Below are 20,749 nucleotides of genomic sequence, written 5' to 3'. Positions count from 1 at the left end.
GGTGCGCGTGCGCGTCCTTTCCCGCCGCGCCGACTCGGCGCTCGGCCTCCCCCGCCCGCGGCGGTCCCAGGCGCGGTCGGGAGACGCCGCCCTTCTGCCCGGAAGGGCGCGGGCCGTCCTCCTCCCCCGCCCGGCTCCTCCCCGGGCTTCCCACAAAGGACGGCCGGGGGTGTCGGCGGGGAGACCCTTGCGCCCCCTTTGTTCCCCCCAGCCTGGGGCTCCTTTTTGGGAATTCTTTAAGCATGAGTTGTCCCACCCGGGCCGTGAGCTCCAGGCCCTAGATTCTGTGGAGCAACCCACGTGGGCTTGAACGACCGGACCCTGAACCTTCCAGCAGTGTTAGCAGGCTGGCCGGTCACCTTGGAAGAGGGAAGGGGTCCTGGGTGCACAGGCAGTCGGCTCTTGGGCTTGTATGTGTTCCTGGGAGGAGAGAAATGGGAGGGGCGATGGTGAGGTAATCTACTTAGTGCATTGTGAGTTTTCATCGTAGTCTTGAATAGGTCTGCAGTTACAAAGACTTACTTCACTTTAACGGTGATATTTAGGGCCAAGATATAAGACTACTTTGTTAGCCACAAACATGAGTATACCTAGTTTAGAGCCCTTTTTAGATGGTTCCCGTATGGAGGAAAATGACAAAACCTCTTAAAAATGAAACTAACTTTAAACAGTGCCTTTCCATCTTGGGTGTTAGCCTAATTGTTTTCATTTCTCATTGGCAGGGTTAGGTTCTGGTTTTTAAAAAGTAAGCCTGAAGGAGGCTGGGGAGAGGTAGAAGGTAATAAAGGAGGGGGGGGAAGTGGTGATGGAATGAGACTTGACTTGGGGTGGTAAACACAACACAAAGTACAGGTGATGCATTGCAGAACTGTATACCTGAAACCTATACAACTTTATTAATTGGCGTTACCCCAATAAATTCAATTAAAAAAAGTAATCTTGAAGATTCCAAAGGCAGTTCTGATTATGTTTTGATCTTTGAAAGCCCTCCTTCCCTCTGTCTGCCTGGAGGGTCACTCTGCTTTGGGTTTGAAATGACAGGTTTCAGGCTGAGTGAATTTAATTCAGATTTTTAGAAAAACTGAGTGTGAGGAACACAATCTTGGGTCCATATGATTTTGTTTTGGGGTGGACCACCCAGAGAATCCCTTTCCAAGCCAGTAGGTCTGGGTTGTGGGTGCAAACAGGTGGGTACTTAGGGGTCCTGATTGGAAATTTTGGTGGAAAATGGGGGGAAAGCACTTTCTCAGCTGTCTGGTCCAGTGATCTGGTTTTGCTTCACTCAAGGACTGTGGGAGGTTTGGTCCCTCACATGTGCCTGGGGAGCCCGGTTCCATTTGCAGTCTTTTGTGGATGGTATGGTGTTACCTAGGCAGCCAGGCCAATCCTTTTCTTATTGGAAGGTTTGAAAACCTTTTTAAGGAGGGCCGTTTTATGTAAAACTTTTGTGCCTAAGGGGCCCTTTCAGGGAGTAGGAAATACTGCGTTGCCCTGGGTTAGGAGATGGAAAGCTGCGTGTTTTTCATTCTTTCAGCTTTTTGGGGAAGTTTTTCCTCCGTTTCATAGTTTTAAAATTTCTGTTGACACTAGTTCATAATTATAGCTAAGAGGTGAAGGCCCTACAATAGAGGTAATGAGTTAGAATGAGCTGGTGAGGAGTGCGGATGGCAGGACTAGGGCCCCGCGTTTGCAGTTATGCTGTCTCAGAGGGGTGAGGGGGGGTGCCTTGAACTTGCCTGAGGGCAAAAGCAGAGGGGTTATAATGAAGGTAGCTGCTGCAGGGCTTTATGCCCATTCTGGGACCAGCCTTTCCCTGGCTGGGTGAGGGGGACATCTTTGTGAAACATTCATGGGAGGCTCTGGTCACAGAACACTAAGCCAGGTGACCGGGGGCGGGGGGGGGGGCATTGATGACTAAGTTTCTCTCCATGAGTCATTGAGGACCATGGCAGCTTACATTTGTCCTGTAGAAGCTCTCAGATGGTTTTACGTTTGTGCCGAGAGCTTTAGTCTGCAGTAGTCTGGAGGCCCGCAGGAACCTCTGCATCCACTTTCCTGAGCTGGGCCTCCAGCAGGGAGAAAGTCCAATCACACGGAGCCAGGTTGATGAGTAACTTGTGTTAATTTAATCTGATGGTTTCATCTCTGCTGTCTCCTTCCTCTGAGGGAGCCTGCCTTTTTTTGAACAGAGTCCCCTTGTTGAGTTCCCCTCTCATCCCCCTGGAGCTCTGACCCCAGGGCCTTGTGAGTTGTCTTCTCACTGGTCTTCCTTCTCTGCTTGAAAACGTTCTCCAAGCATTTCCAGTTTTTAGAAAGCAAACAACAGCATTTCATGCTTTAACAGCAAGCATCAAGTGTCCCTCCTGGGGCTTTTGGAGGGGGTGTCTTTGTCTGGGGTCCTGCTGGGAGGGAGGAGAGCTGGAAGACAATGATGGCTCCTTTTCAAGTTGAGATTAAATGGACGACAGCTCACTTCCCCGCCCTAAGTTTACTAGTTATCTGAGGACCTCAAAATGGGGGGTGGGGGGGGGGTGCGGCTTGTGCAGCCAGGGAAGGCTCACACAGGCCAGCCTGTCCCGGGAGCCTTGGCAGCAGCTGCTGTGGTACACCTGCTAACGTTCTCCCTTTCTCTTTCTCTCTCTACAGCATTGTCCCAGACATAGCAGTTGGTACAAAGGTAGGCATTGCTGATTCTGCTACCCTGTTAGCTGGCGCGGCCTCTGATCTGGTGCTACCCATGTGGGCCCCTTCGCTCCTTCTGCTGAGCACTGGTGCTTCCTTCCGACAGCAGTTCTCTTGTGATCTGTAGTTTGTGTGGGGTGGCGGATTTGCAGGCCAGGAATTCTAAAGACATCTTTCCTTTGCCCTGCCTGTATCCAGTCCATTTCACGCTCTGTGTTTCAAGGGGTGTGGGTCAGGTGGTCCCTCAGTGGTAAATGCACTTTTGGCCTTAGTTTGGGGCCCCTCTTCTCTCCCCTGGTGAGAATCCTGGGATGTGTGGTCGGGGCTGAGAGTATCCACTCAGTGTTCTAAGTACCCTTGATTCAGTAGAGAAAAAGTCAAAATCTGGGTGTACCCTAAGGAGTTTGTGGGGTGGTTGGTGGGACTGGAGGGTAGAGAGGAGCTACTTTTGATGGCATTGCATTTTGAATACTTTTTGGTTTGAAAATCCCATAGCTTTTTACAAAAAGATTTTATTTTTAGAGGGAGAGAAGCTTCTGTGTGACAGATATATCCATCTTGCCTCTCACGCCCCCAGCTGGTGATGGGGCCACATCCTAGGCATGTGCCCTGACTGGGAATCAAACCAGTGACCTTTCAGTTCACAGGCTGGCATTTAATCCACTGAACCACACCAGGCAGGGCCCATAGCATTTTTTTGAGATAAAGGAAAATACATGCTAGATCCCCTTTACGTACTGTCCTCAGTGCTTGGACATTAAAGCTGTAGAAAGGGTAAAGCTGACTGCTGCTGTTCCACAGGAACAGGCCTGTGTTTGTCCCAGAACATGGTCTCCAAGGGGGCCTGGGGCTAACTTGGTGCTATCTGCTGGCAGGGACTGGGGGCTGGGGTGTCTACTGCAGGTGGCTTGGTCAGTGGTCCATGCTGCTGGGCCAGGTTTCAGTTTTTCCAGGTGGAGTCTTGTCTTCACATGCTGCCTGTCCTGATCCTCCTGCAGATAAAACCTGTTTGTTCAGTGGTGGGAGGAGGGAGACTTTCATCTGAAGCATCTGTAACCATCATAGAAAATGCCTGGCTTCCCGTAATCCACCTGGCTTTGCCTGTTTCCAGCTGGAGCAGCTCTGCCCTGGGCTGTCCTTGGAGCGGCCCGTCTGGCCAGCCCCAGGGGACCTGTGCTTGCAGAATCAGACCTGCATGGGACAAACCTTGAGGCTCCAGTGTGCAGGGCTAAGGCCCTCTGCCAGCACAGCCTGGTACCTGTACCCCAGCCTACCGGGTGGGCAGCACAGTTGGGCTCTGGGCACCATTGGCAGTCACTCCAGCTTTAGAATAAGCTGTGCTCTAAGTTAGAGGTGCTCAGAGGTTAATGATGGTTAGCTAGTGATTAAAAAGCAAAAGCAAAGGTTTCCCCTACATGCTGTTGGGAGCAGGAAGCTCACAGCTCAGGCCTTTCCAGTAGATGCTTAACTGACTTTCAGGAAGGTGCCATGGGATCTCCCCAAGGGCCTGCTGTGAAAGGCACAATCCGCTGGGTGGCCTGTCCAGAGGCAGTTGGACTATTCCCCGAGCCTTGCTTGGGTCATATGTTCAGTGTGGCTGTGCCTGCAGCCTGACCCAGCTGTGTCCGAGTCAAAGCCTTTGGGAAGCCTCAGCGCCTGGCCTGGACCATGTCCCTTTGAGGCTCTACCCTCGGGAGTGTCTGCCTCAGTGGTCAGTCTCCTGAGCTGCTGGTCACTGCTGCACCTGGGTGTCCCTGTGCTTTTGGGTAAGGGGTGTTGCTGCATAGCTGACCAGGCCTGTGTCCTTGGCGGGAGGAGTTGGGGAGATATGGATGGACAGGCGGTCCCAGTTTGCCCCACAGATGTGGGAGTACCTGGCCATCTGTTATGGAAACACCATTGAGAGCCAAGAATGCTGCCACTCAAGTGACACTCTGCCTGGCACTAGTCAAAGACAGGAGTCAAGATGGCCCTTTTTAAGGTTGTGCAGCCAGCACGTGGGAGCCACATGGTGCTTGGCCTTTGTCCAGCTCTGGGGGAGGCACTTTTGAAGTAGGGTAGAGGCGTGGGTCAGAGCTCCTGGTCCAGAGACAGGAAGGGACTTACCTGTGGGGGGCTCACCTGCCCTTGGTGTCAGCAGGTTCTGGAGCTAGGGTGGGTGCACTCTACCTCTTGGCTTTGTCCCCCCCACCGAGGTCTGTCTGCCTGCAGTGCTGAGTTTTAAAGCACTGGGTGTGTCCACTCAGGGAAAGAAGAGCTCAGAATCATGACAGGCGCAGAACATTTCACTTTATTAACCTCCAACCCTCAAAGACTAGCAGTCTTAACTGCATTCCTCGTCTCTAAGCGCTACAGGGACATAGCAGCCCCCATTCTGAGCCATGCGCCACAGCCCTGGGTCTGCACTGCAGTTGTAGGCACCCATCCTCCGTGTAGCCCTTGAAGCCTTGGGCCGTGGGGAGCTGGGGGGAGGGATGTCTCTCAGTGTTTGGGCAGTCAGGGATCCACAATGAGGGGACATGCCCACAGCAGGGAGCCAGTGGTGCTGTGGCTATTCTGATCCTCATCCCAAAGGGCAGTTTGTAAACCTTCGTTCCCTTCAGGTTTCAACAGCCACCCATGGCAGTGTGTGGCAGTTCTGAGGGTTTCTAGGGAACCTCCGCTTTCCTGGGGAAAGATGGGTGGCCACATGGCAGCATCACAGGCCTGATGGCTGTGCTTGAGTAACAACTAAGTTGGCAGTTTGGAGGAAGGACAAAGATAAGGTGTCCTTGAGAAAAGGCAATTTGAGGGAGAAGGGGCGAGGCTCTTAAGCTCTGAGAGCTGGAGTCCCGGACGAGCTGGTCTTTCCTGTTCCTGCCACAGGCTTGAGGGAGACTGAGGGGGGGAACCGGGGTGGGGGGGACACCCTGCCCTGGTTGCCAGTCTTGGTCCTTGTTCCTGTTGATGGAGCCCTGCTACAGCTGCGCTCCCCCTGCCCCTCCCCAGCGGCTCCTGGAGCCTGCAAGCTCCTGGTGTTCATGTTCCTGTTCCTAGCAGGGCAGTCCTAGGGTGGGGGCTGCATCTTGAGTCTCTGGCTGAGTACCACACGGTTTGATCCAGCTCACCCCTTGAGTAAACGCAGTCCTGTCGCTAGGCCTAAGCCCACAGCAGGGTCAGTCTAACATTATCAGGTAGTTGATTCAATTAGATTGAGACTTAGGCGTCAACAAGTTGTTTCTGGGGAGAAAGAAAAGAGGCAGGTCAGAAGTCACAGGAGCCTGTCCATCTGCAGACAGGCAGTTCAAGATCTACTCTCGGCCCCCATTTTCTCGGTCACTGGGCAGTCACTGGATAGTGTCGCCAGCTCACGGAGAGGTAGTGTTTCTAGTCAGTGAGTGATGAGGCTGTGGCTCAGGTGTCCTCACACAGCTGGAAAATAGGCCAGGCTCCTAAGGCCAAGGGAGTAGCTACAGTGTGACAAGGGGGCTTTGTTTTCAAGTTTGTGAGCAGCTTTGTGATGACTGAAGGCTGTTTAGCAGTCTCAAGGTGGCTGTCTGGGCCTACCATTGAGGCACCTGACCTGAGGCCTGTCCACAGACCCAGGAAGGGTCCCCCAGAACCTGGGTATGAGAGTGACATGCAAGCCCCCTGTCTTGGAAAAGCAGCTACATCTGGGGGTTTAGGAGAACCATGAGGCTCTCGCAAGGTGGGACAGGTGCAGGGCAGGGCAGTCTCTTCAGGTCCGAGCAGCAGGGTGTCCTCGGATTAGAGGGGGTCAGTAGCCCTGTGCCAGGCCACCTCCATCCCTGCTACAGTGTGCCCTCTCTTCCAGCGGGGATCGGACGAGCTCTTCTCTGCCTGCGTTACTAACGGACCCTTTATCATGAGCAGCAACTCGGCCTCCGCAGGTAACTACTAACTTACCTTCCCCTCAGTCCCTGCCACAGGGGGGGTTCCCTCTGTGTGCCCAGGTGTCCTCTGTGCTATGAAGACACTTGGGGTGAACTGATACTGGCTATAATCTTGAGCCCTGGTTCACACATGGACACATTTCCCTGGGAACTTAGGTTTGGGTGGAGGCTGGACCAGATGCGGAAACCACTCTGGCCGCATCACAGAGGAAGCTGGTTTTGAGGAGGGGGAATCCTGCTGTGTGGGAGCCTGAGAGGTGCTCTGTGCCAGAAAAACGATCCCTCTTTTCAGCAAACGGAAACGACAGCAAGAAGTTCAAAGGTGACAACAGAAGTGCAGGTGTGCCCTCCAGAGTGATCCACATCCGGAAGCTCCCCAGCGATGTCACCGAAGGCGAGGTCATTTCTCTGGGACTACCCTTTGGGAAGGTCACCAATCTTCTGATGCTGAAAGGGAAAAACCAGGTGTGTGAGCCCATTCCAGCAAAACCTTTGGGCCTGCTCTTAAGGGGGTGGGGTACAAGGCTGCTCCAGGGGCTGGGCCTGGCTCATGCCCCCACCCCCACCAGGCCTTCATTGAGATGAACACAGAGGAGGCGGCCAACACCATGGTGAACTACTATACCTCAGTGACGCCTGTGCTTCGCGGCCAGCCCATCTACATCCAGTTCTCCAACCACAAGGAGCTTAAGACTGACAGCTCACCCAACCAGGCGGTGCGTCATCCTCTTGTTCCCTCTGGGGTCGAGGGCAGGGTAGGGCTCTTGGTGTGGGCATGGGGGGACTCAAGGCTGTCTCCTCCACAGCGGGCCCAGGCAGCTTTGCACGCGGTGAACTCGGTTCAGTCAGGGAACTTGGCGCTGGCTGCCTCGGCAGCTGCTGTGGATGCCGGGATGGCGATGGCTGGCCAGAGCCCAGTGCTCAGGATCATCGTTGAGAACCTCTTTTACCCAGTCACCTTGGATGTGCTTCACCAGGTGAGGTGGGAGCCAGTGTGTCCTAACTTCTACCCAGGCCCTGGGTAGAGGTTGACTGTTCTTTTTCTGGTAGATCTTCTCCAAGTTTGGCACAGTTTTGAAAATCATCACTTTCACCAAGAACAACCAGTTTCAGGCACTGTTGCAGTATGCTGAACCCGTGAGCGCCCAACACGCCAAGCTGGTAAGTGGGTCCTGGGGGTGCCTGCCTGTCCATCCTGCAGCTCCAGGGCCCGAGCCACTCACAATCTTTCCCCGCAGTCACTGGATGGGCAGAACATCTACAACGCCTGCTGCACACTCCGCATTGACTTTTCCAAGCTTACCAGCCTCAATGTCAAGTACAACAATGACAAAAGCCGAGACTACACTCGTCCTGACCTGCCCTCTGGTGACAGCCAGCCCTCACTGGACCAGACCATGGCTGCGGCCTTCGGTAAGATGCCCGGTGAGGTGCCCGGTACCGCCATGTGCTGTGGTAGACCAGGACACATAGCTCAGTTTCTTAAGTGCCCAGGCCCCAGGAGTCCCATGGTGCCTGCCCCGCGCCCAGGGAGGTTGGCGCCCATTACTCCTTACATGGCCATAGCACCCAGCACAGGTGGACATTGGACCTGCCTGCTGGGTGTGGGGTACGCCGACTCGGCTCACTTGGCTCTGGTGGCGGAGGTTGTGGGTGCGATGATTAGTGTCTCATTTGTTTCTAGGTGCACCTGGTATAATGTCAGCCTCTCCGTATGCAGGAGCTGGTTTCCCTCCCACCTTTGCCATTCCTCAAGCTGCAGGTACTCAAACACTTGGTCTTGGTCCCCACAGCCGACTGTGCATGCCCACACACCTTTCAGTAGCTCTGCCAACATGCGAGCTGACGGGCACAGTCATGGGGGGAGCCCATCTTCCTGGGCGCGGGCCTCTGGGTTCCCTGAGGAGCCTGGACAGGGTAGTTGTAGGACAGGGACATGCAGAGAGTACTCTAACCCCCCAGTCTCTGGTCTGATTCCTTTAAGCACCTCCCGGGCAAGGACGTGTGCACACAGTGGTTGGAGGGCTGTGTCCCTAGTAGGTGAATTTAAGTGTCCTGGTAAGCAGAGCAGCATGAGCTGGGCGGGCACACCTGAGCATCCCTCCTGGGGGCTGGGCGTCTGACCATGTGACCGTCACCATGTGACAGTCGTGAGGTCTTGAGCCTGCTGTGCCCTGCCCGGCATGCCATCTGCATGGTGATGGGCACCTGCATGCACACAAGGCCAAGGCTCGATTCTGCATTCATGGAGCTAGAGCTTTTGTGCTATATAGGCGCATGTAGCCCGGTCCAAACCCAGTGCAGTCTGCTGTGAGGAGTATGAAGGAGCCAGCAGGCCACTTGGCCAGGACAGGTGGAGTGCAGGCACCTTCTGCATATCTCCTTTTGCATGAGAATGGGCAGGACTTCACTCCTCTCTTGGTGGAAAGCAGGTGCTGCTGTTCATCTCCTTACTGCCTCTCTTTCTGCAGGCCTCTCTGTTCCCAATGTGCATGGGGCCCTGGCCCCTCTGGCCATCCCATCGGCGGCAGCGGCGGCGGCAGCGGCAGGCCGGATCGCCATCCCAGGCCTGGCAGGGGCTGGAAATTCTGTCCTGCTGGTCAGCAACCTCAACCCCGAGGTACGTGGCTCTTACAGGCTGTTCATTCCGGAGACTCTAGTCAGGGGAGTTGTGCTGTGGGGTCCTAGTGCAAACTGCCAGCAGGCCACGCCCCTGTAACCCCCTGGAGTTTATCCATAGGCCAGTTTTTGTGTAGCCCCACTCTATGCGCGCTGCATCTTCCCCTCCCTTCCCACTGGGCAGGGATCTCTCCCTTAACATCCTGGTGTATGTTTCCAACTACATAGTGTTCAGAGTTGAAGTTTTTTTCCAATACATGAAAGTAATCAAAATTTCAAGCCAGACATACCTCTGTCTGAAGAGGTCTCTGGGCACTTTTGCTCAGGAGGGCCACGGTTTGCTCTGCCCCCACAACTCCAGGTCACAGTCCCTAGAATAGCCAACCTACACTTGTCTCAGGGCCAAGTTTGGCTCAGAGAGCTTGGGTGAGATCAAGGCTCAAAATATTTAACTCTTGAAAGATGGGATTAATGTTCAATTAGCGTTTCAGACTTTTCTCATCTGTCTGACCACTCCTATGATCTCTTGGCCTGGGGCGGCCGGTGCCTTGTCTGAGTTAGATGCTCTAGAAGCCTCACTAACAGACTCCACCCCTCGTGCTTGTGTGAGCGTTTATACTTTCCCCGCAGCAGTCAGCAGGAGACAGTTTCCGGGGGAACTGAGCCGAGCAAGGGGCTTGGCAGGAGCAGGGCGAGGCCGGAGGGGCAGCAGCGTCTCCTGCTCACTGTGCGGACAGGTGCTTTCCTGCCTGCTCCACGAGGTGGACCTGTGACTAGTAATGTGTGTAGATCTGACTGATGGAACACTGCGGATTTTCTTATGTATTTACTGACCTGTGTTTTTTGCTACTTTTTTTTTCTTTTCTCCCCTTCCCCTTTCCCAATTTTTTTTCTGATCCGGAATTTCTTTGCCAACTGACTGCACGGTACTTCTGCTTCCTGTTGTTGCTTGAAACAAAACAAAACCATAAATAAATAAAAACAAAATTCCCCCTCAAACCCTGCTCTCCGGAAACCAACCTGCCCTTGAATATTAACATCCTGACAACTTCATCATCCATCAACCTGCACGCCTGCGGGGCTGCCTCCTCGTGGTGGACGATGGCAACTCGCCCCCTGACCTCTCCCTTTCCCTGTCCCTCCGCTGCCTTGCTCTGCTGTCCTCTAAAGAGAGTCACACCCCAAAGCCTCTTTATTCTTTTCGGTATGTTATCATTCACACTTTTATTATCTTGTTTTCATTTAATTGAGGTTATTTTTACGCCCTAAGATGTACTATGAGTTTGCATTTCTGCCTCGTTACTTGGTTTGCCTTCGGTTTGTGTATTTATTTGGATTTCGTAGACACGCATGGTTCATTGCCCTGCATGCTCTCGCAGTTAAGCGTGTTGGTAGCATGTAAAGTGATGGCTCTTTGGCAATTGACCTTTTCTGGATTTTATGACTTCTTTGCTGAAGGTAGTCCTCCTGGTAACATCCCTGTGACTAGATGCAGGTTCCCAGAGGCAGAATAGCAAACCTTCGGGAAGAGCCAGCCCTGTGAGGGTGTGCGGGGTCACGGGGGCTGGTGGGGGAGGCGGCAGCAGATCCCAGGCTCAGGGCCCTGTCCCCGCGCTTTTGAAGGCGTGTATGGCGATGTGCAGCGGGTGAAGATTTTGTTCAATAAGAAGGAGAACGCCCTGGTACAGATGGCCGACGGGAGCCAGGCACAGCTGGGTAAGGGGTGATGGCCTGGAGTGGGGGGTCGGGGGTGGGCATGTGCCTCTGGGGCCTTTGTCACATGGGTTTCGCCTTTCCAGCCATGAGCCACCTCAACGGGCACAAGCTGCATGGGAAGCCCGTGCGCATCACACTTTCTAAGCACCAGAATGTGCAGCTGCCCCGTGAGGGCCAGGAAGACCAGGGCCTCACCAAGGACTATGGGAATTCACCCCTGCACCGCTTCAAGAAGCCTGGCTCCAAGAACTTTCAGAACATCTTCCCACCCTCAGCTACCCTGCACCTCTCCAACATCCCGTAGGTGTCTCATGGATGGGCAGCGTGGGGCCATCCCAGAAATCCCAGGCTTTTGACAGGTGGTCTTGCTACAAGCAGCCTCTGCCTTTTCTGAACATTTCCAAAACAAATGAGGAAGGCGCGGGGGGGGGGGCGTTTGTGCCTGTTTGGCATCATTTTTGGAAGTCAAGTGTTGTATTTTCTGTGGTTCTGATAGACTTCAGATGTAATTCTTCAGTATCCTATTTGTGGATTCCTAAAAGGGTGAAGCAGCCCCAGGCCTTCCTCCCCTCTGAGAATTAACTGTTTTCAAGGGAGTAGCCGTGGTCCTGCTCTTCACCAGCGGGATCTGCGGCTCAGGTCTGCCCTCTTTCCACAGGCCCTCTGTATCCGAGGATGACCTCAAGATCCTCTTCTCCAGCAACGGCGGAGTTGTCAAAGGGTTCAAGTTCTTCCAGTGAGCACGAAACCCTCTCCCCACAAGCCCTCTCCTCCCTCTCCCACCCCTGCCACCTCATGTTCTGTCCCCCTCCTGTCCCACAGGAAGGACCGCAAGATGGCGCTGATCCAAATGGGTTCAGTGGAGGAGGCCATCCAGGCGCTCATCGACCTGCACAACCACGACCTGGGCGAGAACCACCACCTGCGGGTGTCCTTCTCCAAGTCCACCATCTAGGCTCCACCACCAAGGACCAGCCTGCCGGGCAGTCCCGGTGACAACTTCCATCATTCCAGAAAATAGCCACTTTAAAAGCAGCTGAAGTGACCTTAAAAGACCAGAGATTTTATTTTTTTAAAGAGAAATCAGTTTACCTGTTTTTAAAAAAATTAAATCTAATTCACCTTGCTCACCTTGGGGAGATGGGGTGCCAGCCTCAGGCTCTTGGTGACACATGGACGTTATGCCTGCTCATCCCTGGCCCCTTGCCTGTGCCTTCTGCAGTCTGCGGGGTGGGCGGTCCCAAACCTCCATTCAATTTTCTTGTGCCTTAAAACCCACTGCTCTGGCAGGGCCTTCTTGCAGTAGCAAATGTATAGAGGTTTGGGGATGGAGGGGACAGCCTCCTGCAGGTATCATGTGCCTGGTGTGGCAGGAGGCTGCCAGCTGCAGGATCTGCTGATACCCCAGTCCTGGTACCCCACCCCTCTCCTTTAATCAAGTGTGTGATTCTCCCCGCCCCACCCCTGGCTTGAGATGCCCCTCTTGGGCTAAGATCCCTGCCCTGAGGTTGCATCCCTGGCGCTTCTTCAGCTTGGAGCTTTGTTTCATTGTAAATCTCTCTGTTGTGCTTTGATGCAGTTGCAGACATCTGTGCCTAGCAATATTTCACTTGACCAAATATTCTAATCTTCATTTATATGCAAAAGAAATAGTTTTAAGTAACCTTTTATATAGCAAGATGATAAAAATGGTATGAGTGTAATCTAAATTTCCTGCTTATATGACCTTGTATACTGTACTTTTATTTTATTCCTTGTAATTAAGTTGCAGGGCAGGATCTAGTTTCCAGGGCAGACGCAGTGGGGGCCACTGAGGAGCCTGGGTTCTTCCTAGAAAAAGCCCGAGGCCTGAGACCTCCAGATGCCTTACACCTAACCTGTTCTCTGTCTGGGAGGACAAGGGCTCTTAAACTTTCAGGGTTTCTATTATCCTGCAAATTTTGGACCAAAGTTGTTTTTTGTCTGCCTCTAACGCTGGGGCCCCTTAAGGTGGGACAACAGCCCTTGAGTCTTAACTGTCTCCTGTACCTTGTGTAGTCCCGCACTCACGTGTCCAAGGGGCTTTCCTGTGCACAGACCTCTTGCTGGCCGGCCCTTCTTGGGGCCTGGACCCCTGAGTGTTCATGTTGGGGTAGGGACAAGGGTTTAAATATTTATAATTTTTTTATACCAGTTGTAAGACATGAGGGGCAGAAAACGCAGGGTTTTTTGGTTTTTTTTTTATGGTGACACAAATGTATATTTTGATACCAGCAATTACAGGCTCAGTATTGTAATGTGGAGCATGGCACATTCCACTGCCTGCCTGATGGCTTGTAATGCGGAGAGAACTGAATTAAAGCGATTTTATAACAACTCTTGCCTTTTTTGCAGGCTCTCTGTTCACATTGTAGAAAGGCAGTTTGGCCAGTCTGTACTGGACTTTGAATAAACTCTGTATCCTGCACTCATTTCCCTCTTTTTTGGGCCTGCTTGTCTTCACTGCTGTTCTCTCTCCTGTGTGAATTCAGACGTTTTTGCCCTCTTTATCCCCCCGGCTGTGAGGATTGGCTATCCATGGGCACAGGATTCAATATCCAGGCATGAAGTCTTGTGGGCCACTGAGCCCTTTGCTTTAGGAGTCTTCTGGTCCCTGTAGGGTAGACTTCCCTGGGAATCTGTGTATGTGTCTGAAATATGTCAGCTTCACAGACAAGAGTTCAAAGCTTGCTGCTCAGCCCTCTGGGCACACAGAACAGGACCCATTGCCTTGCTTCTCAGTGCCCAGTCCTCTGCTCGTGGCCTCCCCTGTACAGGGCCAGGTCCCCCATCCAATGGCCTGAGGGCACACAGCCACCTCAGGACCCTGGGGCTTAATGTGGGTGGCCAGGCCTGCCTGCATTGGGGGACCCTCTGACCCAATGACTACCCAGGAATCCAGTATCAACGTTTTATTAGCTGATCTCGATCTCAAAACACCTGCTCAACCCTCCTTCCCCAGTATCCCCATGCTGTTTACCCTTACCCCCACCCCCACCCCCACCCCAGCCTGCAAAGCCCATGGGTGCTCAGTCCTTGAATCTGCGGGCTGCCTGCATCTTGTGGTAGTAGCTCTCGGCCTCTGATTCACAAGACACCTCCCGCTCGCTCAGTGCCAGGCCAGCAGCTTTCCTCCTCAGCGTTGATTCCCGGCTGGCTGGCCCCAGAGCCCCATCGGTTACGCCCAGTGGGGGCAGCCCCTCCCCTGTGGCCAGGTTGACTGTGGCCACAGCCCCAAACCTTGGCTCCTCCTGGTCCACGTCGCTGACAGACGAGCCAGGGGACACACCGAGTGGCTTGGGCCCACCACGAAAGCCATGAGCCACGTCCCCTAGCTCATAGCTCCCCTCACCCTCTGACCCCTTGGTCCCGGCAGCCTTCCATTCCCAGGGCCCGTTACCAGCAGACAGGTGGACCACGGGGTGGTGGGGTGCATGTGCATCAATGGTGACAATGCTGGCTGAGTCGCGGTCTGACGGTGACCTGTACTGTGAGGAGTCGGAGCTGGAGCTGGAGGACAAGGCCGTCTCAGCCACCTTGGAGCCAGGCCCACCTGGAGCCTTGGACATGGCAATCACCTGCAGCAGCCGGGGTGGGTTGGCTACGCGGGGCTGGGTGGAGGCTGTGGCCACAGCAGCCCCACTCTTCTCAGCCATCATGAGCCACTTAGCCCGCACAGCCACACTGCCTTTGGGGGACAGGCCAGCTGCCGCCTGCACCCCCTCCTCAGGGATGTGCACCAGTGGCTGTGGCCCAGCCCTTGGTGGGAGAATGACCCGAGGCCCAAGGCCTGGCCTCGCCTGGACTGTGGGGTAGAGGGAGGGTGGGGCTGGGCCCTCTTCCTCGCCCTCCTCTTCTTCCTCTTCCTCCTCCTCTTCCTCCTCTGCCATGGGCTCTTCAGGCACCAGCATGTGCCCCAGGCTGGCCTCGTCAGGCAGCCCCAGGCCACGGCCCTCCAGTGACTTCTGCTTCCATTCACTGATGAGCTGCTTAGAGCGAGAGGCATCGAGCGGCACGTGGATGGTCATGTGGCGACGGGCAGGGTCATCGAGTGAGGGAGTGCTGACTCGGGGCAGGGTGTGGCTGAAAGTCACCATGTTCTCCTTGCCCATGGGGCTGCGTGGGGCCAACAGGTCCACATCCACGCTGGCCCGCTTCAGGCTACCCAGTGAGGTCTTTTCTCGGGCCACAGGCCCAGGCATGCCCTCCAGCCGCCCTGGAGGACCCAGCTCGTCGGTGCTCACGGACTTGTTCTGCTGGTACACCGAGTCGTGGCCCCGCTGGGTCAGGGCCCGAAGTGCATCCTTGGCAGGTGTCGGCGCCGTGGGCTTCTCTGTGGATGGGGCCTGGAAGTTGCCCACCGCGTGGCAGGCCTGGGGGTGAAATGCAGGCTGGCTGTGAAGCCGGAGGCCGGAGATCAGAGTCCCCACCAGGCACAGACTTGGGGGTCTGAGGGGAGGCCTGGCCCTTGAAGGGAAAAGTCTACCTTTTCCCCAGTGGGGCAAATTCTTGCCTCAGGTCACTCACACTCTGCACAATGGGCAAGTCTGAGCCCAGGAGATTCTGATTCCAGCATTCCAAGGGGCTTGTCAGAGTCCCCCAGGGCAGAGCCAGGCCTTGGTGCCTGTGCCTCCCCTCCTCAGACCTCCCCCACAGGGGCTAGCCGCCACCTTCAGACCTCCCCCTCTAGGGCCAGCCTAACAGCCACCAGACCCCTTGGTCAGACCCTCACCAGGTAGGCAGCGATGCCAGCACCGATGAGGAAGCCCGCATAGACATCCACGGGGTGGCTGCGGTACTGCGTGATCTGGGTGAGACCGCAGACACCCGCTGCGATGGCGAAGGCAAACACCAGGCTGGGTTTGAGCAGCTTGGTTGTGTCGGAGATGACAGAGTTGAAGTACATCTGGAGGCAGTGTGGCGGTCAGGGCAGTGGCAAAGGGGTGTGGGGAGAGAAAGAGGGCCTGGGGAGGGCAGGGCCAGGGCAGCTGGGGCAGCTGTGGGCGGGGTGAGGGCGGGGCCGGGTAGGTGTGAGGGGCAGTGGGGGGTGGGGCACGATAGGGTGGGCAAGGCTTGGGCTGGGGACTCACCGACACGTAGACTGCAGCGAAGGCCGACAGCGTGGCATGCTGGGATGGGAAGGTCTTCCTGTAAGGGATGTCCAAGTGAGCCCCACTGTATCCCAGATCCTTCTGTGCCTCAGTTTCCCCGTACTGAATGGTACAGGGCTGGGATCTGCTCACCTTGCGGACAGGATTGCGTGGGTGTCGTGGCCGGAGCAGATATCCTGCGTGATGTAGGGGTTGGCCTCGCACGAGGTGCCCAGCAGTGTGTAATTGGGCTTGCAGACCGTCAGGAAAAAGGGTGCATGGTAGCCTGTGGCCAGCTGGATGACGTCTGTCACCAGGGCCGTGGCACACAGGCCAAACACATGGACGCCTAAGAGTGAAAGGGTCAGGGAGTATGCGGGAGCTGGGGACCGAACCTGCCCACTCCAGGGTGTGGATGGCGGGGTTGGGTGCTGTTCAGAGACTCACCCACAAAGCGCACAGTGCGCCGCAGAAAGGAGTTGAAGTTGCAGCCGCCGGCGTTGATGCTGCCCTCAGCCCCACCTGGGCCACCTCCACGGCCCCACAGCCGAGACTGCAGACAGTACAGCATGCCCTCGCCCATCATGATCTGCCGACAGGAGGTTGCTCAGCTGGATCCTGGCCGGGGGTACCCACGGGCTGGCCGAGACCCCTGGATGCTGGGACTCACCGAGGCCGCAGGGGCAGCGAAGGCCAAACTGAGCAGCATGAGCAGAGGGATGAGCTCCTCATTGGTTTCCACATAGGGCATGGAGAGCGTGCGGTCATAGCACTGGAAACCTACCTTGGCAGGCTTGAAGAGGTCTGTCAGCTCCAGGAAGTACAGGGACACGATGGAGGATGCCACAATGGGCAGCTGCAGAGAGATGCCTGGCGAGTCACACGCGCTCACTGACTCACCTGTCCCTGAATTCAGCCCATCTACTGAGTCACCCACCCATCCACCTGTCCATGTTGCAGTGCATCCAATCATCAGCTCATCCATCACGCAGTGACCAACCCACCACCCACTGTATAGCCTCCATTGTTCATCCATCCATCGTAACTGTTCTTGCACCCATGAATTCATTCATAATTCCATGGATTTACCCATCCATCCATCCACCCATGCTTCCTTCCTCCCATCAATCATACACCTACCCTCCTCCCCAGTTCATTCATCCATTTCTTCCTTCCAGCCCCCTTTGCCATCTTGAACAACTTAGAAATTGCACATGTTCCTGCCTCTGGGATTTTTCTCTCAAGGATAGATGGCTGCCTTTAGACATCCCTCTGGTGCCCAGCCCTCTTCAGAGGGGCCCTCTCTGGCCATCCATCTCTCCATCCCTTGTGCTACTTTATTTCCTCTAGGCTCCCATACTCTACATGCCAACCTGCTACTCAGCCCCAAGAACAGAGACATCTGGCCCATTGCCGGTGCTGAATGAATAAACAAATGAAATCATTGAGTTGCTAATTCATGCAACTGTCCTCTGCACACCCTTGTCAGGTGTCCCCCCCGCCAAGTTGGGTACTACAGCATACATGATGGTCCTGTCTGCTCATGCCACCCGAGAGGTACGGAAAGTAAGACTGAGGTTAGGAAAGCTGAGCTGTTCTCGATCACATGACGCAAGCATAGTGCCTGAAGGAATATCACTCACTCGTTTATTTACATGGGCCAGAAGCAGCCATTGAGCACAGATTCTGGCAGAATCTCTCGGAGGAATTAAACTCTCCTAGTGTTCTATGCCTCCCATTTTCGCCCCCGATCTCAAATTAAAATACCCACAGGGGAGAGACAGGGTGGCACTGTGGGGGGCGGAGGGTACGCAAGTGTCTAAGAGGGGCTGCCTTGAGAAGCCCCCACCTCCATTTCACAGCTGAGGAAACTTAAGCACAGATGAAGCCCAAGAGAGGCTTCCACCTTAACTCCTGTCTTGTGTAACACGTTAGGAAGGGCCCCAGCCATCCATCTGTCCCTGGAAAGGTTACAGAGTGGGACAGACACCCCCAGCCCCATGGTTAGGGTTGGACAGAGGGAGGGACCAGGCTGAGGGCTCTTGGAGGGGAAATGCCCAAGTTGGGTTTGTAAGAGCAGGTCTCATGCCCAAGGAGCATTTGGAGTGCCGGCTGGCATGTCAAGTCCAGGAGATTTTGGCTACAGGGAGGCTAAAGGCAGCACCAAACCCTCAAGAATGGACAAAGGTCACCCTGTGTCATCATCGGCACTTCTCTGTGCCAGGTGGTTGCACTTGTTATCTTTTACTTTTTAAACACTCATTAAGCCCTCGCTATGTGTCCCGCCTGTAGGGGAAGCACACCAGTGCCCAAGATCAGCACAGCAGGGACTGGAGTTCAGATCCTCAGGCTTTAGAGCCCAAGAGCTGGAGGAAGACACTGCACCCTCATGAACTGCACCGCCCTTAGGACTCCCAGCACCTTGTTCCAGCCCCTCCAGGTGAGCGACTGGCCTGAACCCCAGACTGAAGGTCCTACTTCCCAGCATTTGTCCAGGCTGTTCAGGAAGCCCAGAAGCCCTTTTGCCCTTCAAACTTCTACTCATCCTGCAGAGCCCAACTCCTCAAGTCTCCACCCCAAGGCACCCTAGCTGTTTCCCTACCCAAGGGTGACCGGAGTTGTGCCACCCCTGTACCTCAGCATGGGGGTCCCCAGGGCCGCTGGAACTGAGACCTCTGCCAGGCCCCACCCGGGCGACCCCCCACCAACCACACACTCACCTCCACGAAGTAGAAGCAGGGCAGAAGCGTCATGCTGTCCTTTGGGCTTTTATTCTTCTCCTTAGCCGAGATCATGGTGTCGCGGGTGCCACAGGCCGTGCTTGGAGGGGATAACGCTGCGCTGGAGGAGGGGAGGCGCAGACTGAGTCCGGGGGCCGGTATCCGGCAGCGACGGGGGAGGGGCGGGCAGGGATGCGAAGGAGCGGCCCAGGGAAACTGAGGCCAGGGAAGACGTGTGTCCTTGTGTCCTTCTCCGCACACTGTGGCCCTGACAAACAATCGGCTACTGACACCCGCACACCAAGGATGGAGGTCGGACAAAGAGGGCGGGGCCGGCCTGGGTTTGGGGGTCTCAGTCTGAGGCAGTCTCCGCGTCGGGGCGGGGGCCTCTCGGAGAGCAGAGGGTCCGGGGCCTGGCTCGCAGGCCCCTCACCTGGCGCACGGGTGCTCGGAGGGCGGAGCTGGCGGCCGCGCCGGCTCGGCGGAGCGCGGAGCACAAAGCACGGCCCCTCCCCTGCAGGGGCGGAGGGGAGATGGGAGGGGGCGCGGAGGGCAGACGGGAGGGGAAGGCGGAGGGGACACCGCCCCGCTCGGGGACACCGACCGGCGCCGAGACCCCGCACCCGCGGCGGCCTGGATGCGGCGCGAGGGGCGGGGGCTCTTTGTCTTGGAGCGCTGGAAGCGTCGCGCGCGTCGATGTCCTGGCCAGGCCCTGGGCGTGCGGTCCCCGCCTCCCGGGCTCCCCCCTCCTCCGTCTCTGGGTGTCAGGGGTCCCAGTGTCCCGTGGGAGCGAGCTAGGCTCGGGGTCTGCGGTCTCCTTCCCTCCAGGGATAGGTCCCGGGAGTCCCATCGATACTGGGTGCGGGGGCAAGGGTCTGGGTTCCTGGGTCTCTGGCTATCTCTGCGTCTCTCCGCTTTTCTCCCTGTCTCTGACGCCCCCACTCCGCGTCTCTACCCCCCTCCCAGGTGCCCGCCGCTCGCCCGCTTGTGTTTCCATGGCGAGCTGCTTGGGCACAGAGCGATCAGGACACAAAGAAGCTGGGCGGGGGCTTGCCCTCTTCCCAACCCGGCCTCTCTCCACACCGCCCACCTTCGTCCCTGCGCCTGCCTGCCGATGTCCACCCTCAGATCTGCCGGTCCAGGCCCCTAACCAAGCCCACCTCCGCCCAGGAGTAATGGCCCCATAGCCCCGGATGAGTGGGGAGGCAAATAAGACCCTCGCGGTTAATTTTCTGACACGCAGTTAGAGCTGTTTGTAGTCATTTCCTCCTTTCCGCACAGCCCTGTGGGGTGGGGACTGGCTGAGACCTCATTTATGGGGAAACCGAGGCTCAGAGAAACTTAAAAGTGACTGGCCAAGGTCACCAGGCCCCCAAACGGATAGGTTATTATTCAGTTCATTTATTCACCATCTCTTGAGCACCAACTCTACAGGTGGTCCTGAACTAGGGAACCCCTGGTAACTAGGACAGACCCAGACAGTCACCCCTGTACTTAAGTGTTGGGGGTGAGGGCTACATTATTGAGCTCGCCTCTGGCCTTTACTCCTGGTCAGCCATCCACAGTCCTCCAAGGCTGTCCAGGTAGTTCGGCAGACCAGGACCATATGTCCTGCTTCCCCAGACCTGGAGGTGGACTGACTCAGTTTTCCTGGCTGGTGGAGCCTGGGCTGCCGCTGGGAATCTCGTGTTGAAAGGTGACTACAAACAGCCAGCCCCTGGGAGGCAGGAGGAGGAGAGGAAGATGGGACAGTCACTCTTGGGTGTCTCGGGGTCGGGGGGTGTGGGCAGGAGTATGAAGAAGTGTCCTGGAGGAACTTTCTGACAGCTTGAGGGTCTGGGGGGACTATCAGATCAGGAGTGGAGGGGCCTTCTTCTCATCAATTCCCCGGCAGTGGAGATGGAGCAAGAGCCAGATGTGGTGGCATGTTGCTCAGCTGGAGGTCTATGCTTGAGTCTGGGGTACTAGGGAGCCATGGGAGAGGTTAGAAGAGGCAAGAGGGGTTGAGCAT

The 20,749-nt window shown here is 55.7% G+C and overlaps 2 protein-coding genes across 2 annotated transcripts; one reads left to right on the top strand and one right to left on the bottom strand.

Annotated features, from left to right (window-relative positions):
- The first annotated feature begins 2,644 nt into the window (after positions 1–2,644).
- PTBP1 (polypyrimidine tract binding protein 1) lies at positions 2,645–13,351 on the top strand. The gene is made up of 14 exons (XM_054585324.1): positions 2,645–2,677; positions 6,497–6,572; positions 6,868–7,040; positions 7,145–7,291; positions 7,382–7,552; positions 7,626–7,736; positions 7,814–7,988; positions 8,260–8,337; positions 9,047–9,195; positions 10,365–10,398; positions 10,818–10,910; positions 10,994–11,210; positions 11,569–11,646; positions 11,733–13,351. Exons 2-14 carry the CDS (start codon positions 6,548–6,550, stop codon positions 11,863–11,865), a joined length of 1,584 nt encoding a protein of 527 aa, XP_054441299.1. The 5' UTR covers positions 2,645–2,677; positions 6,497–6,547; the 3' UTR covers positions 11,866–13,351.
- Positions 13,352–13,957: 606 nt separating this feature from the next.
- Positions 13,958–19,222, bottom strand: PLPPR3 (phospholipid phosphatase related 3). Its single transcript, XM_054585323.1, has 8 exons — positions 19,172–19,222; positions 18,739–18,859; positions 16,689–16,874; positions 16,466–16,607; positions 16,172–16,367; positions 16,019–16,076; positions 15,661–15,834; positions 13,958–15,301 (listed from the first exon to the last, which is right to left on the bottom strand). Exons 2-8 carry the CDS (start codon positions 18,811–18,813, stop codon positions 13,958–13,960), a joined length of 2,175 nt encoding a protein of 724 aa, XP_054441298.1. The 5' UTR covers positions 18,814–18,859; positions 19,172–19,222.
- Positions 19,223–20,749: the final 1,527 nt, after the last annotated feature.

Source organism: Pteronotus mesoamericanus, unplaced genomic scaffold (genome assembly GCF_021234165.1).
Source record: "Pteronotus mesoamericanus isolate MK-2021 breed Mesoamerican mustached bat unplaced genomic scaffold, CSHL_Meso_final contig_835, whole genome shotgun sequence".
Lineage (NCBI taxonomy): Eukaryota > Metazoa > Chordata > Mammalia > Chiroptera > Mormoopidae > Pteronotus > Pteronotus mesoamericanus.
Note: the sequence above shows the minus strand (reverse complement) of the source record. Positions and strands in the feature narration are given on the sequence as shown.

What these genes read in the sequence shown, in the direction of transcription:
- PTBP1 (XM_054585324.1), top strand. Translation starts at nt 6,548, where the DNA reads ATGAGCAGCAACTCGGCCTCCGCAG. An exon ending in CCTTGGATGTGCTTCACCAG is followed by an intron (nt 7,553 to 7,625) that starts GTGAGGTGGGAG and finishes TTTTTCTGGTAG; the next exon opens with ATCTTCTCCAAGTTTGGCAC. An exon ending in GCGCCCAACACGCCAAGCTG is followed by an intron (nt 7,737 to 7,813) that starts GTAAGTGGGTCC and finishes CTTTCCCCGCAG; the next exon opens with TCACTGGATGGGCAGAACAT.
- PLPPR3 (XM_054585323.1), bottom strand. Translation starts at nt 18,813, where the DNA reads ATGATCTCGGCTAAGGAGAAGAATAAAAGCCCAAAGGACAGCATGACG. An exon ending in TCGCTGCCCCTGCGGCCTCG is followed by an intron (nt 16,608 to 16,688) that starts GTGAGTCCCAGC and finishes TCCTGTCGGCAG; the next exon opens with ATCATGATGGGCGAGGGCAT. An exon ending in CTGGCATCGCTGCCTACCTG is followed by an intron (nt 15,302 to 15,660) that starts GTGAGGGTCTGA and finishes TTTCACCCCCAG; the next exon opens with GCCTGCCACGCGGTGGGCAA.